Below are 17,848 nucleotides of genomic sequence, written 5' to 3' on the forward strand. Positions count from 1 at the left end.
TGCTTGGCCTCCAAGAAGTCCTGATCTGACAACACCAGACAGTGCTTTCTGGGGTTTCATAAAGCAACAAATAAGAAAGACTCGATATCACACAACGCAGGAATTAACGAGCAGCTGTGGAACACGCCTTCACACTCGTGACTTCGGAGTATCTTCGCAAAACATCTGCAAGAACTTGGCACAGAATTCAGCTGTGTTACGACATGGATGGTGATCATGTCGATATTTATGACTCTTAAGACTTCAAGGTAACTGTGTACAGACATTCTACCATAACTAACACTATACTGTTGAAACTAAAAGAGGGAGAGATTCGCCAACTTCCGGACCACCCCGTCGTTATAAGAACAGGATCTCAAAACCTAGAAATTAAATATATTAAGTATTCCAGTAGAAGTACTCTTTAACGTAATAGTAGCCTGCTAGAGCACCCCACCTTGAAAAGGTTTAGTTCTTAAACTTCATTTTATGTCTCCCAACGTCCGTGATATATGGATTGCGTCTTAAATTACTGTGGATCGAGTAGTACTGGTACTGAAACTCTCAGGTAAAAATTACATGACTCAATATTTTTGTCATATTTATGGGAAACATGCCAGTTTATTAAGGTTTTCTCCTTTATATCTCCCAAGTTGTTAAATCTACGACATTGAAAAAACTTTAAACTCTCTACTCGCTAATTAGAGTGGTTACTCGACCTTTTCTTTTTAACCAAAATTTAAACTATAATCCATATTGAGCTGGTTTTCATCAGATGACATTATGAGATTCTAAGTCATACTCTACTGAAAAAGTAGACGACTCTTACGTATTTTTTTTTTTTTTTTAATAATATTTATTCTCGTCCCAGTGCATTAGGGGACGAAGATATATTTTTCATGTCCACTTAATGAGCACCACCGTGGAACATTCTAATATATACCTTCGTAATATCGCTGAAATAAAGAGCAATTCAATTCAATTCAACTTAACTATCATGTGAAGATGGAGGCGGCAGGGTTTGAGATTTGTGCAGAGTGTTGCCAGTATTATTACTTTTCTAATATATCTCGCAGAAGTTTTATTATATCCATCAGTTCAAATAATTTTAATTCCATATGCTCTTGGCTAGTCTTCAATATATTCTAAACTTGGGTTTTATCTACTTATTTATTTACAATGTTTTTTATCATGTTACTATTCTGTTTTTTAGATTCAAATCTTGCAAGTGAAGTTTCACGTACTACCATACAAACTGGAACTATGAATTGCTGTACAGATAACATAAACCCAATGACAACACAATATTTTTCACGTAATTTTCGCTGTAGTTTATCGTTTAACTATCTATAAATAACTATCGAGAGCTGCTGCTTATACTTAACAGTTTGAACCCTCACAGAAGTTTTGCTGCAGAAGGCTAGGCCTTCTGTTCACTTGAGATCAGCAAATACGTTTTTCTTTTTGGGGCAAACGGAAAAAGACCCAGTGCCTTCCAAGGTACAAGTAAAAGATGGAAGTCATAGAGAAAAAGAAAATTAACGCTTTTATAAAATGCAGTAGAAAAGGATGATTATTCGTTTGGCGGAGTAGTTCAGTATTATTGCCGTATTAAGAACAGCTTAGGAAAACACACTTAAAAGAAAAAGAAACATTGCGCTCAAGCGGACCACTTCTCTAATATCCATAAAAAACTTTTAACTCTCAACCTTAAACTATAACCCCTAGTGTTATTTCCATTTCTTCAGTTACCCCCCCCCCCTCCCAACACACACACACACGCATGCACACACAAAGCTCCATTTTAGTGCATTTTTCTAAACTTTTGTTAGAAAGGCAGTTCCGGGTATTAACACTGAATAACATCACAAAAATATCCTTTTTCAAACATTTTATAAAAGCATTTTTTTAAAGATTTTTAAGGTTATAATTTACTTGTTTACCTTCTTTTAGTGAGGAACACAGATGTGGAATATGAATATATTGACCGAAAATGTTCTTTCAGTGATATAAGTGCAACAGAATTAAGAGTAAACATATCTTCTTTTCTATCTGTAGTTGGTTTGCCTGTTCTTAAACCACAAATTGAAATATGTATGATTTAATAATGTTTTATTGTTATTTATTTATTTTTCAGAATGAATAAGTTTCCAGGCCCTGATGTATTCATTTACGTTATCCTCGACAACCCAGAGCCTTTACAGTTATTTCTTACACGTACCAAGTATTCTCATATTGATGTCATCAAGTGGTGCTGTGATAGCTGCAAGTACTGTGTTTATTCTAGAGAATCTCATGGATTTAATGTGCGTGGCTGTCTAATAGAACAGTTTGAAAATGTACTGAAATTTCTTCTGCAATTTGGTGCGATCCGTATTAGGAAGCATATTGAGAAACTGGAGAGGGATTTGTGTATTCGTAGGTCAGACTGGAATGATATTTATTCAGTATTAGGTATGCTTTTTCTTTCCTTTCTTTCTTAAACTGTTGTTAATCGTTAATGTGTTTCATTCTTTATTAACATTTAGTAAATGATTATAGAATGTAGAAATATAATCACACGTCTCTTCGCTAAGAACGTGTGTCTTCCTTTTGGATACTACCTTATTTGTCTTCCTTTCTTAAAAACAAGTAAGAAAGTAAATAATAATAATAAGCTTCTTGAAAACATGGAAGTTGCAGAGGAACCTACTATCCATTTCATAAAGATAGGCCCCTGACTTCGCGGTGCTGCCGTGACGTCCAGTCAAAACTTATATTACATTGTCGTACCTCGTTGGAATTGTTGGAATGTTGTCGTTTCAATACTTAAGATATAAACATTTTCTTTGTACTGTGTAGTGAGAAAAAAATAGAAATTAATGAAAAAGTGCGTATGTTTTCGTACTTTTTTGGTAAATTAATGTTTATAGGACTATATCTCGGAAAGGAGATAACATGAAATAATTTCCTGTGCACGATATGTAGACGCATATATTACCTGTGTGTTCTGAAAATTTCATTACTCAACACGTAGTAATTTTCTTGTTATTCAGTAAAAAGTAAGACATCATTATCTCTGAATTGCTGTGGTATATTAACAGTCTGAAAAAACTTTTAGAAAGATCTTAAAGTAGCTTTTGCAACCAAACTGTTTTGACTTGTTTTAAAAGATAAACAATCACAAATATGACATTATGATTTTCTCAGCTTTGCGCCCTTTGCTATCGCAGTTCATATGGAGTGCTACGTTGCCATATTTTCCTGGCGCGTATACACTCTCAGACGGACGGGTATTTAAACTTGTCACGCACACTCTCCGGCACTTTTTAGAGATAATTTTAAAATTTTATGTCTCCACAGATTTTGAACCAATTTCTTAGAAATTAACAGGATATACAGTAAATGTACCAAGTGTTCAAAATAGAAAAGCGAACTCTTAATTTGTTTGGATTTGCATGTGATGGTCCTCGAAAATTTGTTACTTTTTGTCAGTTTTTTACTTACTGCACGCAGTACAAAATACACTTGCACAGAAACAAATACAAGCACAAACTTTATTATACGATACAACCTTAGTTGATATGTAATATTGAGTTTACACTTCACAGAAAATCTGTTTTCAAACATAGGAGTCCCAGTACTTCTCTTTAGTGTTGTACATTTCGAAACACTTTCCCACGCAAAGTCCAACTTTATATATTAGGCAATAAACCAGGGATGCAAATAAGCAACAAAAGTTTACTCGCCCAAGAAAAAAGTTACTAGCCCACATCACATAATAAAAATAATTTACTTAACTTCCATATGATATTAAATACTCGCCCGCACCGCTGAACCACACGCCCCGGGCGAGTGGTTATTTGCATCCCTGCAATAAACGCTAATATTTATTAAAAACTTCCTTTCACCTTGCGGATGCTACGTACTTGTAGTTTGGATTCCACGTTTATCAGTAGGTCCACGTCTCATATAGCCTCACTGGTGAACAGGACGTTCAACTCAAAATCAACTTAACTTTTTTTTTTTTTTTACTATAAAACTTCATCGTTAAAAACAGCTGAAACACTTTGTATGCGGAATACTTTGTAGATAGCCCAGCATTTTGATCAATTCCCGGGACACCACTAAACAGGGGTTTTGCGTTTACTTGAATTTTATCGCTCCAAGCTACATCAGAATCTGTCTTTGAATAGGAACGACACGTTTCTTTCTCTCTTTCCCGGCGCAGCCTCAGGTTCACTTGAAACAGAGTTACTATCTTGTCTCACTCCCGAATACGCCACTGAGCACAGAATAATCAATGTCATTACTATTCATTACTAACTCATAACCGTCTGAGTCGGAGTCATTCATCAGTTCTGCAATTTCATTATCGCTAAAAATTTTGCCTCTCCTTTTTGTAATACCGCCGCTCGTAAAGGAATATCTATATCTCTATCTATCTATCTATCTATCTATCTATCTATATATATATATATATATATATATATATATATATATACACGCGTGTGTAAGTTTTTGACGCCTACGAACCGAAGGGAAGTGTTGAAGACGTAATCAGTGGACGTGATTAGACGCAAATACAGCCCTCGTCACCTACTCATTGCATTGTTTTCTTTCGATGAAAGAAAACAAAGGACCCATTCTGTGTTACTGTACATTTGGCAGGGGAATTGATCGCAGAACTTGGGTGAACACGTGATTGCCAAGGCAACATTTCTTTTTAACCTTTAACATGTTCCTAAGCTGGGAAGTGTGTATACTGATAGATCTTGAGGTAGAAATGGAGCCTTTGTTAATAAGTGTTCAGGAAGATAGCAGGAGCAGCGATGAGCCAACAAACCCATTACGAAAGTGAATGAAGTAAATAGATTAAGAGATGAGTTTTTGGATGTTTTACTTCAACGTTTTATTTTGATTACATTGAGATGTGTACTGCATTATTATTATTTTTATGATGTTGTGAAAGGTTATAATAAATGCTTTTTCCTATTACATTCTTTATGAAGTAGCTTTGCGCTACAGGCTTCCTGAACGCGACAACACTATACGACAGCGGTGCCGCACTTCCTTTTACTGTATGCTGTATCTTCATATAAGCGCGGGGAATTTAAAGATTGGGTTGCAACATGGCTCACCGCTTAACGCAGAGAATATGTTAAAGTAAAAAAAAAAAAAAAAAATTAAAAAAATAAATACTCTACCAACTAAACCTTTTTTTGTTAATAGTTTCAGATATTTGGAACACTAGACTTCCAAATTTTCGAACAGTGTTTTGTACGTTTCTCTACCTACCATGGTAAAGGAGATCAGAGCGTCGTACATTTGTTTTAATTACACAAAAAGTATCAAGTGGTGAAAATTGAATTTTTCACAACTTACAGTTAATGGATGCATCTACATATTATACACAGGAAATTATTTCACGTGATCTCTTTTCTGAGATATAGTTCTATAAGCATTGATCTACCAAAAAAGTACGAAAAAATACGCACTTTTTCATTAATTTTTATTTTTTTCTCACTACATAGTACGAAGAAAATTTTTATGTCTGAAGTATTGAAAAGACAACATTCCAGCAATTCCAACGAGGTACGACAATGTAATATAAGTTTTGACTGAACGTCATGGCAGCACCACGAAGTCAGGGGCCTATCTTTATGAAATGGATAGTAGACTATAGGTTTTCAAGTGGTGCAGTCAAATTCGACCTTCGCCTTACTCTCTGCGTAGGATGAATGTTAACATTCAAGAGAATGACACCAAGCGAGAGCGATGTTATCCTCCACAAAAGATGTCCACCTCAATTAAACTGTGGTTCGTAAAGCATATTTATCCTTCCACCACTGAATATCCTTCGATGAGAAATCTAGTCACATTTTTTTACTTTGTTGTTTGCATCCTCCAAGCATAGCCCTCCTCGCTGGTCTACAGGCTAACTCACATTTGGTCCACGTGGTTCCGGGTTCTATTCCCGGTGGGAGACCATTGAAATTTAAACGCATGGCTGTTTATTTGAACTGTAGGTTTACGTCTTATATAGCCTTGGTGCTGAAAAAGGACTCATACTTCAGCAATCAAATGTGGGCTCTCCAGTAAGAAGTCAGTTCGTAACAATTAAAAATGTAACAACTTATTATTTTTTTCTTAAAGTAGATATCTGCAACTAACATAACTGTGTGCATGTTTTCATCAAACACAAATTAAATTGTAAAATTGTGGTAAAAAATAAAAATCATATGTTGTAACGCTACACAATTATGCCTTTTATACTTAGAAAGATTTGTTTGAAACGCCATTTTACCTTTTAGACGTAATTACAATTACTGTTGCTAATTGTGACATATTTTGTGTCTGATGAGAATAATACTATAGTATCGAAACTATTACATTTTAAAGTTTGTTCTTTAAGCCAAGTGAGGTGCTTTGTCTCAGGACTGGGATAATATATATAATAAGTGCGAGAAAACCATGTCAAAAAGTAAAGAACTCACAATAGCGGTTTGTTAACTTCAAACCCCGTGCGTTTTAATTGACTAGTTCCAATACAGAAACAGCAATAGTAATATTTAAAAAAAAAAAAAAAAAAAAAAAAACCTTGAATTTTAAGAGATATAACAGTTATCTCTTACTTAGTCTACTACGCTTGTTCGCTTGTTGGAGTTCTATTCTCTAATTCTAGGATATAGTAACTTTTTTCTTCACTGGAATAAATTTCACATTATTACATATGTAGATTTAATATATATATCTTGTAAATAAGAAATTATATTAAATGAAAAGATATGCATAAGTTTGTCCTGTTTTCATAACAGTAATTTTTATTTACATGTTTACATGGTATACTACTTATATTTTGATTTACTTTGCAAACATTACGGTTCATCGGTTGATATTAACTGAAAATTACATAGATTTATTTTTCTGATAAAAGACAGTTAAGTTTCATTATTTTCTAAATTGAACTGTTCGTTCAAAAATGAGTTTTGTGATGTAGTTCAATAACTTAAGTATCACACATTTTTTTTAAAAAAAAATTATTATATTTATTTTTATTCTGTCGTTAATAGGTGAGCCGTGCAGTTTACAAAAATTATGCAGGATTGAAATACGAGAATGGATTAAGCAGAAGATGAGAAAAGAAAGGAAAATGTGTCCGGAAATGATTGTGAATCGTTTGGAACTACCTGACACTGTGAAACAGTTCCTTCTCTATCAAGAGACATGTTCATTTAATCCTCAATATATAAGTCCAGTAGCCTATACTTCAATACACTGATGGCATTGCCATTCTAATGAACATTATGTATTTTGTGAGTTTTAACGGTTAAGAGATTTGCAGTCAGAATTTCTAACATGGAGAAGTTTTTGATTGTTTAATGGATAACTGTGATAATGTTTGTGATATAAAATTTTATTTTTTATATATTATTACACAATAAAGAATATAGAATTGAAAGTGTCAGATTCGTTATTCTTATCCTATATGACAGAAACTCTTTTCAAGAGGAAATTGAAAATAAACATTTTTTTTTTCAATAGTTATAATGTAGGTTGAGTCAACATAATAAGGATAATTTTCCGAGAATGATATTTACAGTGTTGGAGTTCACAATGTTTCAAGATTGTTTTGTACTTTACCCAGTTGTAGATGACAAAGATTGGAGAAAAGTGTTGATTTTTCGATCAATTCGATCCTGTAGGATTGGTCTTATGTCGATTCTTTCTTTTTTCTCCCATCATCTTCATTACACCAAATTTTGTTTCTCAGTATAGTCGTCATCCATGCATTTTTTAACGCGCCTTCCCTCCTCTTTCCTGTTTCTCGGAGCCTTATTTTGTTTGTGTGTTTGCGTGTTCAGGGCTTCAATACAAGAAAAGAGTTAATCTGTGAGTTTGGTTGGAAACATCTAATTGTAGTGATGGGACTAATTTAGTTAGTGGAATTAGACATAGGGAGATTAAATTGGCCCCATCTCCGAAAAGAGCGTTTTCGACCAAAGTCGCAGATAAACTTTTTTTCTTGTATTGAAATTCTGAACACGTGTGCGAAGTATGTCGGTTTATTCCCGAAACATTGTATATAACTAAACTTAATTCAATTTAATCTTACGATGAAAAGTTACAGAACTTCTTCGTCGAGTAGAAATATTACTCCAATTGCTATATACAATACGAATGATAACTGAATACTGTTGATTCTAGCTTTGGAACTCCGTATAACTAAAAAATAAAAAAGGGAATTCTGAACAAAGGAAACTCTATTATTACTAATCTCTGATACAGTTTCGGCAATGTACTGTTGCTTTCATCAGTCACATTATCATTCTAATGAAGGCAGTGATATATTCCGGAAACTAATACATATTAATAATAAATAAGTCTGATCACGAAACACTACTGTCACTGGCTAGTATTATTTCGTTATATGTGCAAGATAGTTTTGTGTTTATTTCCTGAGTTTTAATTTTTTCAGTACTACCGTATAACCGTCACCAAGTTATAGAAGTATTTTTGTAAACGCTCTGTATATTTCGTAAAGACAGTGATTATTCTTTCGATTTATACTTTATTCTGCGACGCAAATAAGTTCTTTCTTCGGTGGGAATTGCTTCTTTCCCACGCAACTGGACAAAGAAGTCTTTCATTGTTTTTTCATATATATATATATATATATATATATATATAGAAAACATTGCTTTGTGGTGAGAACATTTCAGTAAGCAACGAAGCTTCTCAGTGTTTCTCCCTGACTTATTAATATGCAGCGTATATATTCTATAGTTATTTGGTAGTGAATTAAGTGCTTTCTTTGATTGCTTATGGAAATAGTACGATTTGGAATACATCAGGTGCAGAAGCGACTGAATGGCACCAGCTACATCGCTTTTCCAGTTCGTTATCTGTACTTTCACACGCCCGAGTTATCGCAGTGTCTCGTACGTCATGGCCAGTGGACTAAAATTAACATCAATTCTTTTCCATATTCTGTTTGCATGTATCTGCAGGTGATTTAACCTGAGTGTTTTTGAGAAAGAACTGACAACATTGATCCATAAACCAATGCAGTTCGTATCTCGAACCTCTTGGTTCGGGAAGTGTGAATCGACGTTTCGAAGCAGCAACCATGCACGTCGCGTCGAGCTTCAAGTATGATATTGTGCTAAGGGGCATAAGCTATTAGCCGCCGAAGGACGTTTTCTTACGGCTAGCCCCCAATCAATAAGTCCCAGGTTCATATACCTAGTGCGCCAAAAAGTCATAAACACGCCCTCCAACATCAGCATTCCACTTCCGAGACTATTATTTCGCTGAAGACTCATGTCGACTCTTCAGGACTGTTTGGAGTAACAGCTAGATTATTATGTGGGATTATTCCGGTGACACTTTCCCCAGTGCTAATCCCCCAAGTGCGTCAATGGTGTGAGAAAAATATTTATTGTGAAATCTCAATTATCTTCATATAATATATATATATCAAAGTGATATGGGCTACAGTATAATGAAAAGCGAAGTGTGATTTTAATAAAGCAAAAAAGCAAATAATTATACATAATCAGTGTTAAGTGTTGTGATCGTTTCTCTTCATTATTTTTCTTTTAAAAGTTTTCTAATAAATAATTATAGTGTCATTTAACCCAGTGTGTTTTCGTTGTGTGTGTGTGTGATGTTTGTGTGCGTTATGGTCTGGATGACCGTCTGATTTTCCGTGAGGTTTTCGAGATGAGACATCCGAACCTCTCGGCGCCTAATACTCATCTCATCATCGAGACCGACGAGCACTTTGGTAACAATTTTGTAATCCCTTCTTGGAGAGGTCCTCCACGTCCTACCCAGGTAAGTCCAGGTCTCAGAATACTCATTGGGAGGACCACGGAGGACAGACCACTAACCTAGACCTAAGAATCGATTACAAATAAATGGGAGCCCGAACAGAGACTGGACTCTAGTCGATTACAACCGAATTCTCAATGTGTATGAAATATGTGTTGGTTATGAGTACATTAAATGCCGTACAGGTACTGTAACTTCCAGACATATTTTAGAGATAATTCAGAATCTTTCATCACTTGAATTAGGATGACTAGGGATAGAAAATAACGGTTTTTGGTTCCAACACGATTTAAAGGACAGCATTACCCAAGAAATCAGAGGAGTAAATTAGCCCACGCTACATAGAGTTATGGAGAATTTTCATACCGGCAAATGTACAATTACTTTCTTTAATATAATTGCTTCGCTGGGCACGAACTCAAAGTTCTTGAAACTGCAGGGAATGCTGAATACCGCCATTCCTTCTCTGTCCCACCATTTATTGATGTTTACACAGTGACGTATCAAAAACAGTCATGACCCTGTAAAACGTCCTATAAGTTCAACTAATTCTTCAGTAAGACTGTCCATGGCTTTGGATTGATTATTTTAATAATATGCACTGACCAAAGCTTAAAACCCACTGTAGTTTAAATTATAATATGTAACGGTTTCAGATATCTAACATATCTTTCTTCAGACGCTATTGAACATTAATGAAAATACAGACATATATCTAGTAGGTGTAGATATATGTCTGTATTTTCATTAATGTTCAATAGTGTCTAAAGAAGGATATGTTAGATATCCGAAACCGCTACATATTATAATTTAAAACACAGTGTGTTTTAAGCTTTGGTCAGTGCATTTTATTAAAATTAAACTAATTCTTGATCTGAGTATAGCTTGCAGCAGTAATTCTGAGTGTCGTGGATATAAAGTTTTGAACTAATGCTTCTTTCAATATTTTTTCCAAGTGGTGTTTTGAAGTATTATGTGGATTATCGTGGCTAATATAATCTTGCAGTAAACTCCGTACGCATCATTCATCGTGAGACATTTCTTGCTGCCGTAATCATTTAAAATGCTATTTTGGGGTAAATAACCTGTTTCAAATCACTTGCTCAAGTATGAAGTTCAAGTAAGCTTTAATCGAGCGTAGGCTAACCTACAGAAATCAGTTATCAGTATACAAGAAACAGGGTAATGATAATATCGCTTTGCTGTAGGACATAAGAAAAGTTCATTTTTATTTGTATTTCTTCTTTTATCGTTTTATTTAATGAGATCGTTACTCGTTGGTTTGTGCAGAATAAGTTCTGGTAGTATGAGCGATTCACAGTTGCTGCCTCGGGAAATAATATTTAAAAGAATAATAATAACGGTATAGTGTCGTCACCTTGTGATTAATGAATATGCAAATATTTACACTTGCTGTTACTCCATTGATATTATGCTGACATACCTATATTAAGGGACGGGAATATGCGTTTATTTTACAATACGACAAAGGTGCAATGACGTCATAGTTATTAACTTATATTAGATTAAGTAGATTAGTATAATGTCTATGCTTCATGTTATATGTATGTTACATTTGTAAATATTTCATCCTTTATCGTTATTATACGAGGTGTGTTAGAAAACTGTGCACAAACCAACAACATTGCTGCCTCAATTTCCACATGGCAGTTAACTCTTGCCGTTGACTCAGTACAAGTTTGAATTTTCTCCAGTTGCTGCATGTTTGTTGAATGCGTCTGAAGTCAAGTTGTGTTTGTGAAGTGTATTACGAAAATTGACCAGCAACGGAGTTTGAGCAACTTTGTGGCATCAAATTTTGTGTAAAGCTTAATGAATCCGCTACTGTAACTTAAGAAAAGCTACAAAGGACTTACAGAGAACTATCCAGGGCACATCTATTCAGAAGGCCGAGAAGAAATGGAAGAGAACCTCGTGCGGGAAGACCTTCAACATGAAACACGGATGATAATATAAAAGGAGTGACGTCTTTTGTAAGGTTAGCTCGTCGATTGATAGTGAGAATGGGCAGTAGTGCATTAAATTTGAACATGTTTACCGTTCATCAATTTCTAACACAGGATTTGACATGAGGAAAGTATGCACCAAGATGGTTCCAAAGAATCATGTCACATGACAGTCTCCAGAAGTTTCGGCAGAAAATAATGCATTCCTGTGGTTCTTCAGGCTAACCGACGAGCTGAAAAGTGTTTCAGTTCCAGCAAAAGTCTTTCAGCATTCAGACAACACCTCCACTACTATGTATCTACCCAAGTAGACTATTGTGAAGGAAATAACCTGATTTTGTAAAAATAATAAAATACATCATTAATAGTCACATTTAAATCAGTGAGAGGAAAAAGGAGAACATTCCACAATACGTTACTTTTGAAAAACGAAAAGTAAAACTGCTTACCAGAAATACCATTGCTTACATAAAAATATTTGTATGGGAGATTTGTAGCGTATGTTAAGACCTTTCGTTTCCCAAAATTCCAAAAACGTAATGGGCTTGGATATTAGTTATAGAGAAATTGTTATCGTGGAATGCTATCCTTTATTTTTGGAATGTTCTTCTTTTTCCACTTACCGATTCATTTCTAACACACCTTGTATTTTCTTTGATCGTAATGTCTGTTTATTAAATTGGAATATGCTGTGTTCTGAGTTGATGTGGAGAAAGCTTTATTAAGCTAGGAATATCGGGGCTAATAAATCACTGACAATATTTATACTCCGACAGTAGCTGCTTCTTATTCTGTATTTTGAGTATACATCGAGTGAAATTATTATTTATTTCGTGTGTTTCATGTGACTTACATGATTGTATGAGAATAGCCTTTTATTCCGAAATACGAATTTCTTACAATTATAATAATGACTCGTAGAAATGGATTTTCTATTGAAGTTGCTGTAAGAGTGTTTGAAACTGAAATACCCCTGACTCGACATATAAATAATTCATTGTTTTATTCTGCTATTAACAGACAAGTTATGTCAAGACAATTCTATTTTATTAAAACATCTTTGTAAGTATATGAAGAGTTTTTTTTCTGAATTTTATATGATTCAGATGCCGTTTACATAACGTCATGAAAACAAATGACATTTACATAATGTAAATTTGTTCATGCATTATATATGCATTTTTTTCTTTATTAAAATCAGAGTAATCTTTTATAATTCTGAGAATTAACTGAACCCAATAAAATGAAAGTAAATGTTTTAAGTTGGTATCGCTACTGGAATCGTTAATCAGAACAAACTTCTGGCAACTTCATATCCTTTCACAATATATTGAATAACAAAAGTGGCAAATTTTATTTCATGTAATTGAGAGTAAATAAATGATTTATTGTATACACTAAATGTTCGCCCATAAAAACATATTTAAACGACTCCAATCAATTTTTTGTTATGCTCGTTACTAATTTTATAGACTCGTTACTAAGTCTATTTATTTGTTCGATTATTGAGAATGTCTTTGCCTGTTACTCAATTATGGTCTTATATTAAATTGGTGTTACCATTGGTGTAACTTCTGATTATTCAGATGAGTAAACAGTTGATGCATGTTGAGGAGAAATTTTTCAGTGATCTTATATTTTTTATAATTAATTATTGGATGTAATTTGGATTGGAGTAACATTCGTTAACACATTACTTACATAGATTCTCACGTCAGGAGGTTGTGTCTCAGCACTAAAAGAATTTCGTAGCTGATAAGGTTATGTGAGGTGATAAGGTGTGCCGAGTGGTAACGGCTCTGTGTTATTCAGTCAAAATCAGCAGTGCCATGAAGTAAAGGAGAAAAGTGAAAGCGTTATAACAATATGTTTCGGAAAGCCTTATAACGTGCGTGAATCAAGATCGAAGTGGCACATGGGCGCAGTGCACAACAATGTTTTAAGGACTTCGTGACGACTTTTTTTTTTTTTTTTTTTTTTTTTTTTTTTTTTTTTTTTTTGCTAAAATGAAGGAACTACTTCACGAGAAGTACTACGATACAAAAGAAGCTATCGTCCGTGCCATATGGCGGTCACTGCGGGATATTGACAAAGATTGACGCGCTGACGGTGTACGACGTCTTCCACTGTGTGGCAAAAAGTAATTGAGATGAAAAGCGATTGCATTGAAGGAATGTTAACATACGTTCTTCTGTGCATAAAGCCAGGTACGAATTATAACGATGTTGTCATTACTTTTTATCCAGCTCTTGTAAAGTGATATGCGGTTACAATTTAAGAATGACTAGTGATATTCATTAATATATACTGACGGAAATGTTTATATTCCATGTTCATTTGAGGTGATAACCAACGTATATTCCAATTGAGTTCAATACATTTAGAATAAATTTAGCTGTGGTATAACAAAATTGACAAAATTACTGATATTGACGTCATAAACTGCTATTAATTAAACCGAAGAAAATTTTAATACCAATTTAACCCAAATTAGTAACATTGGCGAATCAGTGATAATTATTCTTGTTTCTAGCTGAGCTTAAAACAGAAATTCTTAATTTAATTAGCCCTTTAATCAGTACCAATTATAACTGCTACCACGAATTTTACTGAAAGATACTAAATAAATATTGTAGATTTTTTCAAACGGGAATAACCTATTCTTAACAGCTTTGGTCAGATTTTATCTTTATTTAAGCTAAACGAATAGTCATTTTTACTTACATTTTAGAAGTAGACTCAACCTCAAAATTTTAACCTTTTGCGTTTCCTATGTAGTTTCTAAAAACATATACAGAGTATTCAGAAAAAAGAACCAACAAATTTTGAGAAATTTAACCTCACAAAAAAAAAAAAAAAAAAAAAAAAAGGAACATGGGTGTAAAAATACTTCATTTCGGAGTTATAGCCTGCTGAAAATTGATTGGGATGATATAGAGAGTCATATCTTGAGTACGAATCCTCAGATTAAGGTCGGGTGAAAGAACATAGTGTTTATTTTGAGCCTAGATTTCATTAATGCACCCGTGGATGTGGAACAGGGGCATCGAGAGGGTTAGCTTCGAAGCGAAGGTCTTCTAGAAATGAAAAATGATAGATCAGGAACTGAAAATTGGTACACATTCCGTATCCATGAGTACATTACTAAAATCAAGACTTAAAATAATCACCATCCTTCCGGCATTTCGTAATCTAGTTATGACCCTTTTCATGTCGTTCCGCTAATTTTCGGTAGACCATAACGCCTAAATGATGCACTTGTGCTCCCATATTGGTCTATAATATATATATATATATATATATTTTATTCATGTTTCTGTGTGAGGATTCCTTTCCCGAAGTTGTTTGGTATTGATTTCGAAGTATAAGCGTTACTCTGATTTTTATCATTGACGTCTTAGAGGTGAATTGCTGCCAATATTGTTGCTTATATTGTATTAATATGTAATAATAATAATTGTCTGTAAATTATTTCTGTAAATCTTCTTTATTGTTTTAATTAGCTAATAATGAGCGAGTTTTCATTTTTTTTTTTTTTTTTTTTTTTTTTACCCATATTTTCATTTCAGAGTTAATCCTCGTTGCGGATGAAAGCAAGTTTTCCACATATCAGTACATAATAATCTCTTCAGAGAGATGATTTGTTTATCATTTGTTTATAGAAATGTATTCCTATATATGAGGGTTGATCGCCTGAAACCCGTTCGTTGACGATAACTACAATATAGTGTGATGAAAGGAATATGTACAGTGTAAATAACGGTTCCGAGTGTTTTTTGTTGTTGCAGAAATAACCATTGAAATAAAGACAGCGTTCCACGTCCACAACCCATCCAAACAAGATCAATGTGCTGTCATATTATTTCTAACTGCTGAATTATGTCAGTCAGCTGAACTGTTTCGTCGGATGAAGAACGTATATGGTGACTCGTGCATATTGGAAACGACAGTTGTCGATTGATCAAGTTGTTTAGGGAAGATCGTGCAGGAACAAGTGATTTATCCCGACCTGATCAAACCCATGTTGCCACCGAAGACAATGTGCAAGTGTCTGATGTTATTTCGTGCAACACCTAACCATTCGATCCATAGCGAAGCAATTCAACATGAGTTATGGTACGCCAGATGACGAGGTGATGGCCGCTGTCTGTCAATGGTTGGAACGTCAATCTTTCAAATTTTTCATGAACGGCTTTCGCACATTGGTCACATAGAACAAATGTTTAAACACGTATGGTTACTTCTGAAGAAAACTGCCGTGCAGTCTACTCAAGCAAACTAAACACTGCTTGATTGAAAGATATTAACTAATATACATTTCTTGTTTTCATCCTTGTAAGAAACATGTTTGTAAATTCATGCTTAAACTTTATGTTTATGTAATAATTAAATACTAAAATGTTCTAAATCTACTTCGTATTGCACGATCGGCAAGAATGTACATCTTTCCTCTCTGACAAGCGTAGCTAGCCTAGCCATCAAAATACATAAGCCGAGATACTCTCTACCAAGTCTGCATGTAGTGCTGATAGCTCGTTGCTATGACAACTCACGTCAGCATAACTTCGAACCAATGAGAGAAGCCTCGAGAACGAAGCGTAAACAAGTCTAACTACTTACCCTATGTCTGGTACTAAGCACCCTGTTCCTTGAGTGGGCTGCTGTGTGTTTTGGCAGTGATTTTATTTATTTATTTTTACTGTGTATTGTGTAAGTGCAGCTAAAGATATGAAAATATTTGATTATAGTGTAGTCGATTTGTTAGAAATACCAGAATATTCGAAGAAATGAAAGAAAAAAAATTCTAAAGAAGAGGAATGTCTTTATTGCCAAATTTAATCTAACACCAAAAGAATATTACTCGCCACTTTCAGTATATGCAATTACAAAAGGCTGCGATTGACTTACTGGAAGTGTTTAGTATAAGAGAATGTTTTGCTAGAACTTTCGCTGTTTAGGTATGACAGAAATGTACTTGAACAACTGCTGAATACAGCAAGGTGAATAATTTAACTAAAGCAATATGGGATCATGATTCACGTGTTCGTGCTGCTTCTACATTCGCAACTTTTAAAACTGAGCTAACTGACCAAGCATTATTCTACATAACCAAAAGATAAGAGGAATAGAGAGATTTTGAAAAGGCTTATAAATGCCGTTTATTTACTTGTAAAACTGGAATTTCCGTTTAGATGAGACGATGAGTCGAAAATGTCCAACAATCGCGGCAAGTATTTATAGTGTGGGATTACACTGCCCAGTATGACCCTCTTCTAAAGAATAATTTGGAGACTTCCACGTTATTCAAAGGTCTATCAAACTGTATTCAAAATTATTTAATTGAATTTGTTGCCATGGCACTTAAAAGAAAATTAGACAGTATTTGGAAACACAGTATTTTATTTTATTTATTATAGTTATTCATTTGTCATATTAGCTGATGAGACAACTGACTCCTCGAAATAATAACACTTTTTCTTGTTTATGGATATAGGATTGAAGGAAGCGTGATAGAAAGATGGTTTAAGTGAGGACAAAACGGCTATAGCACTTTCTTATCTTACTTTAATACACATTCAAGACGTTTGAATTTGCGGTGAAAAGCACGATTCACAGAGCTACGGTGGAAGTGAAGCGATTGCCTTTTCGTTACATGGATTTCGTTAAAGTGTTGGTGCCAATGTATTTTTATAATTAGCAATATTACTAGTATTCTTAAATACAAATAGTAAAGAGAAAAGAAGCTCGACTACACTGTTGCTTGGGTAATTTGTTTTGTCAACGCACTCCCTGGTATAAAGAATACTTATATACTATTAGTACTTTAGTAGATATTGTCTGCATACGGGTTTTGGTTGATCTCACCGTATATATGTATATGATAAACTTAACGAGGCATCTCATAGACGAGTGGTTAGCGCGCATACTTTGTACGCCTATGATCTAGAATTCAATTCATGGTGGGAATATATTCCACAGATTAAAACGTTTATGGAAGCTTTGTTTAGCCTATGTGCTAGAAAGAAAAGATAAACTGCAAATGAACGGTAATCTTAACAAGTAACTTACAGTTTATCAGTGGAACA

General features: G+C 34.2%; 1 protein-coding gene across 7 annotated transcripts in view; it reads left to right on the forward strand.

Moving 5' to 3' along the window:
* Window positions 1-7,420, forward strand: part of LOC145686463 (uncharacterized) — a 135,014-nt gene extending 127,594 nt beyond the window's left edge. For all 7 annotated transcript variants that reach the window (XM_081759795.1, XM_081759793.1, XM_081759799.1 and 4 more), the window contains exons 11-12: window positions 2,117-2,433; window positions 7,032-7,420. In XM_081759795.1, the coding sequence (XP_081615921.1) occupies window positions 2,117-2,433; window positions 7,032-7,240 (526 nt within the window). In that variant the 3' untranslated portion in view covers window positions 7,241-7,420. The remainder of the gene's footprint in view (window positions 1-2,116; window positions 2,434-7,031) is intronic.
* The last annotated feature ends 10,428 nt before the right edge of the window (window positions 7,421-17,848 follow it).

The sequence above is a fragment of the Thermobia domestica genome, chromosome 5 (assembly GCF_964235325.1).
Source record: "Thermobia domestica chromosome 5, izTheDome1.hap1.1, whole genome shotgun sequence".
In the NCBI taxonomy this organism is placed as follows: domain Eukaryota; kingdom Metazoa; phylum Arthropoda; class Insecta; order Zygentoma; family Lepismatidae; genus Thermobia; species Thermobia domestica.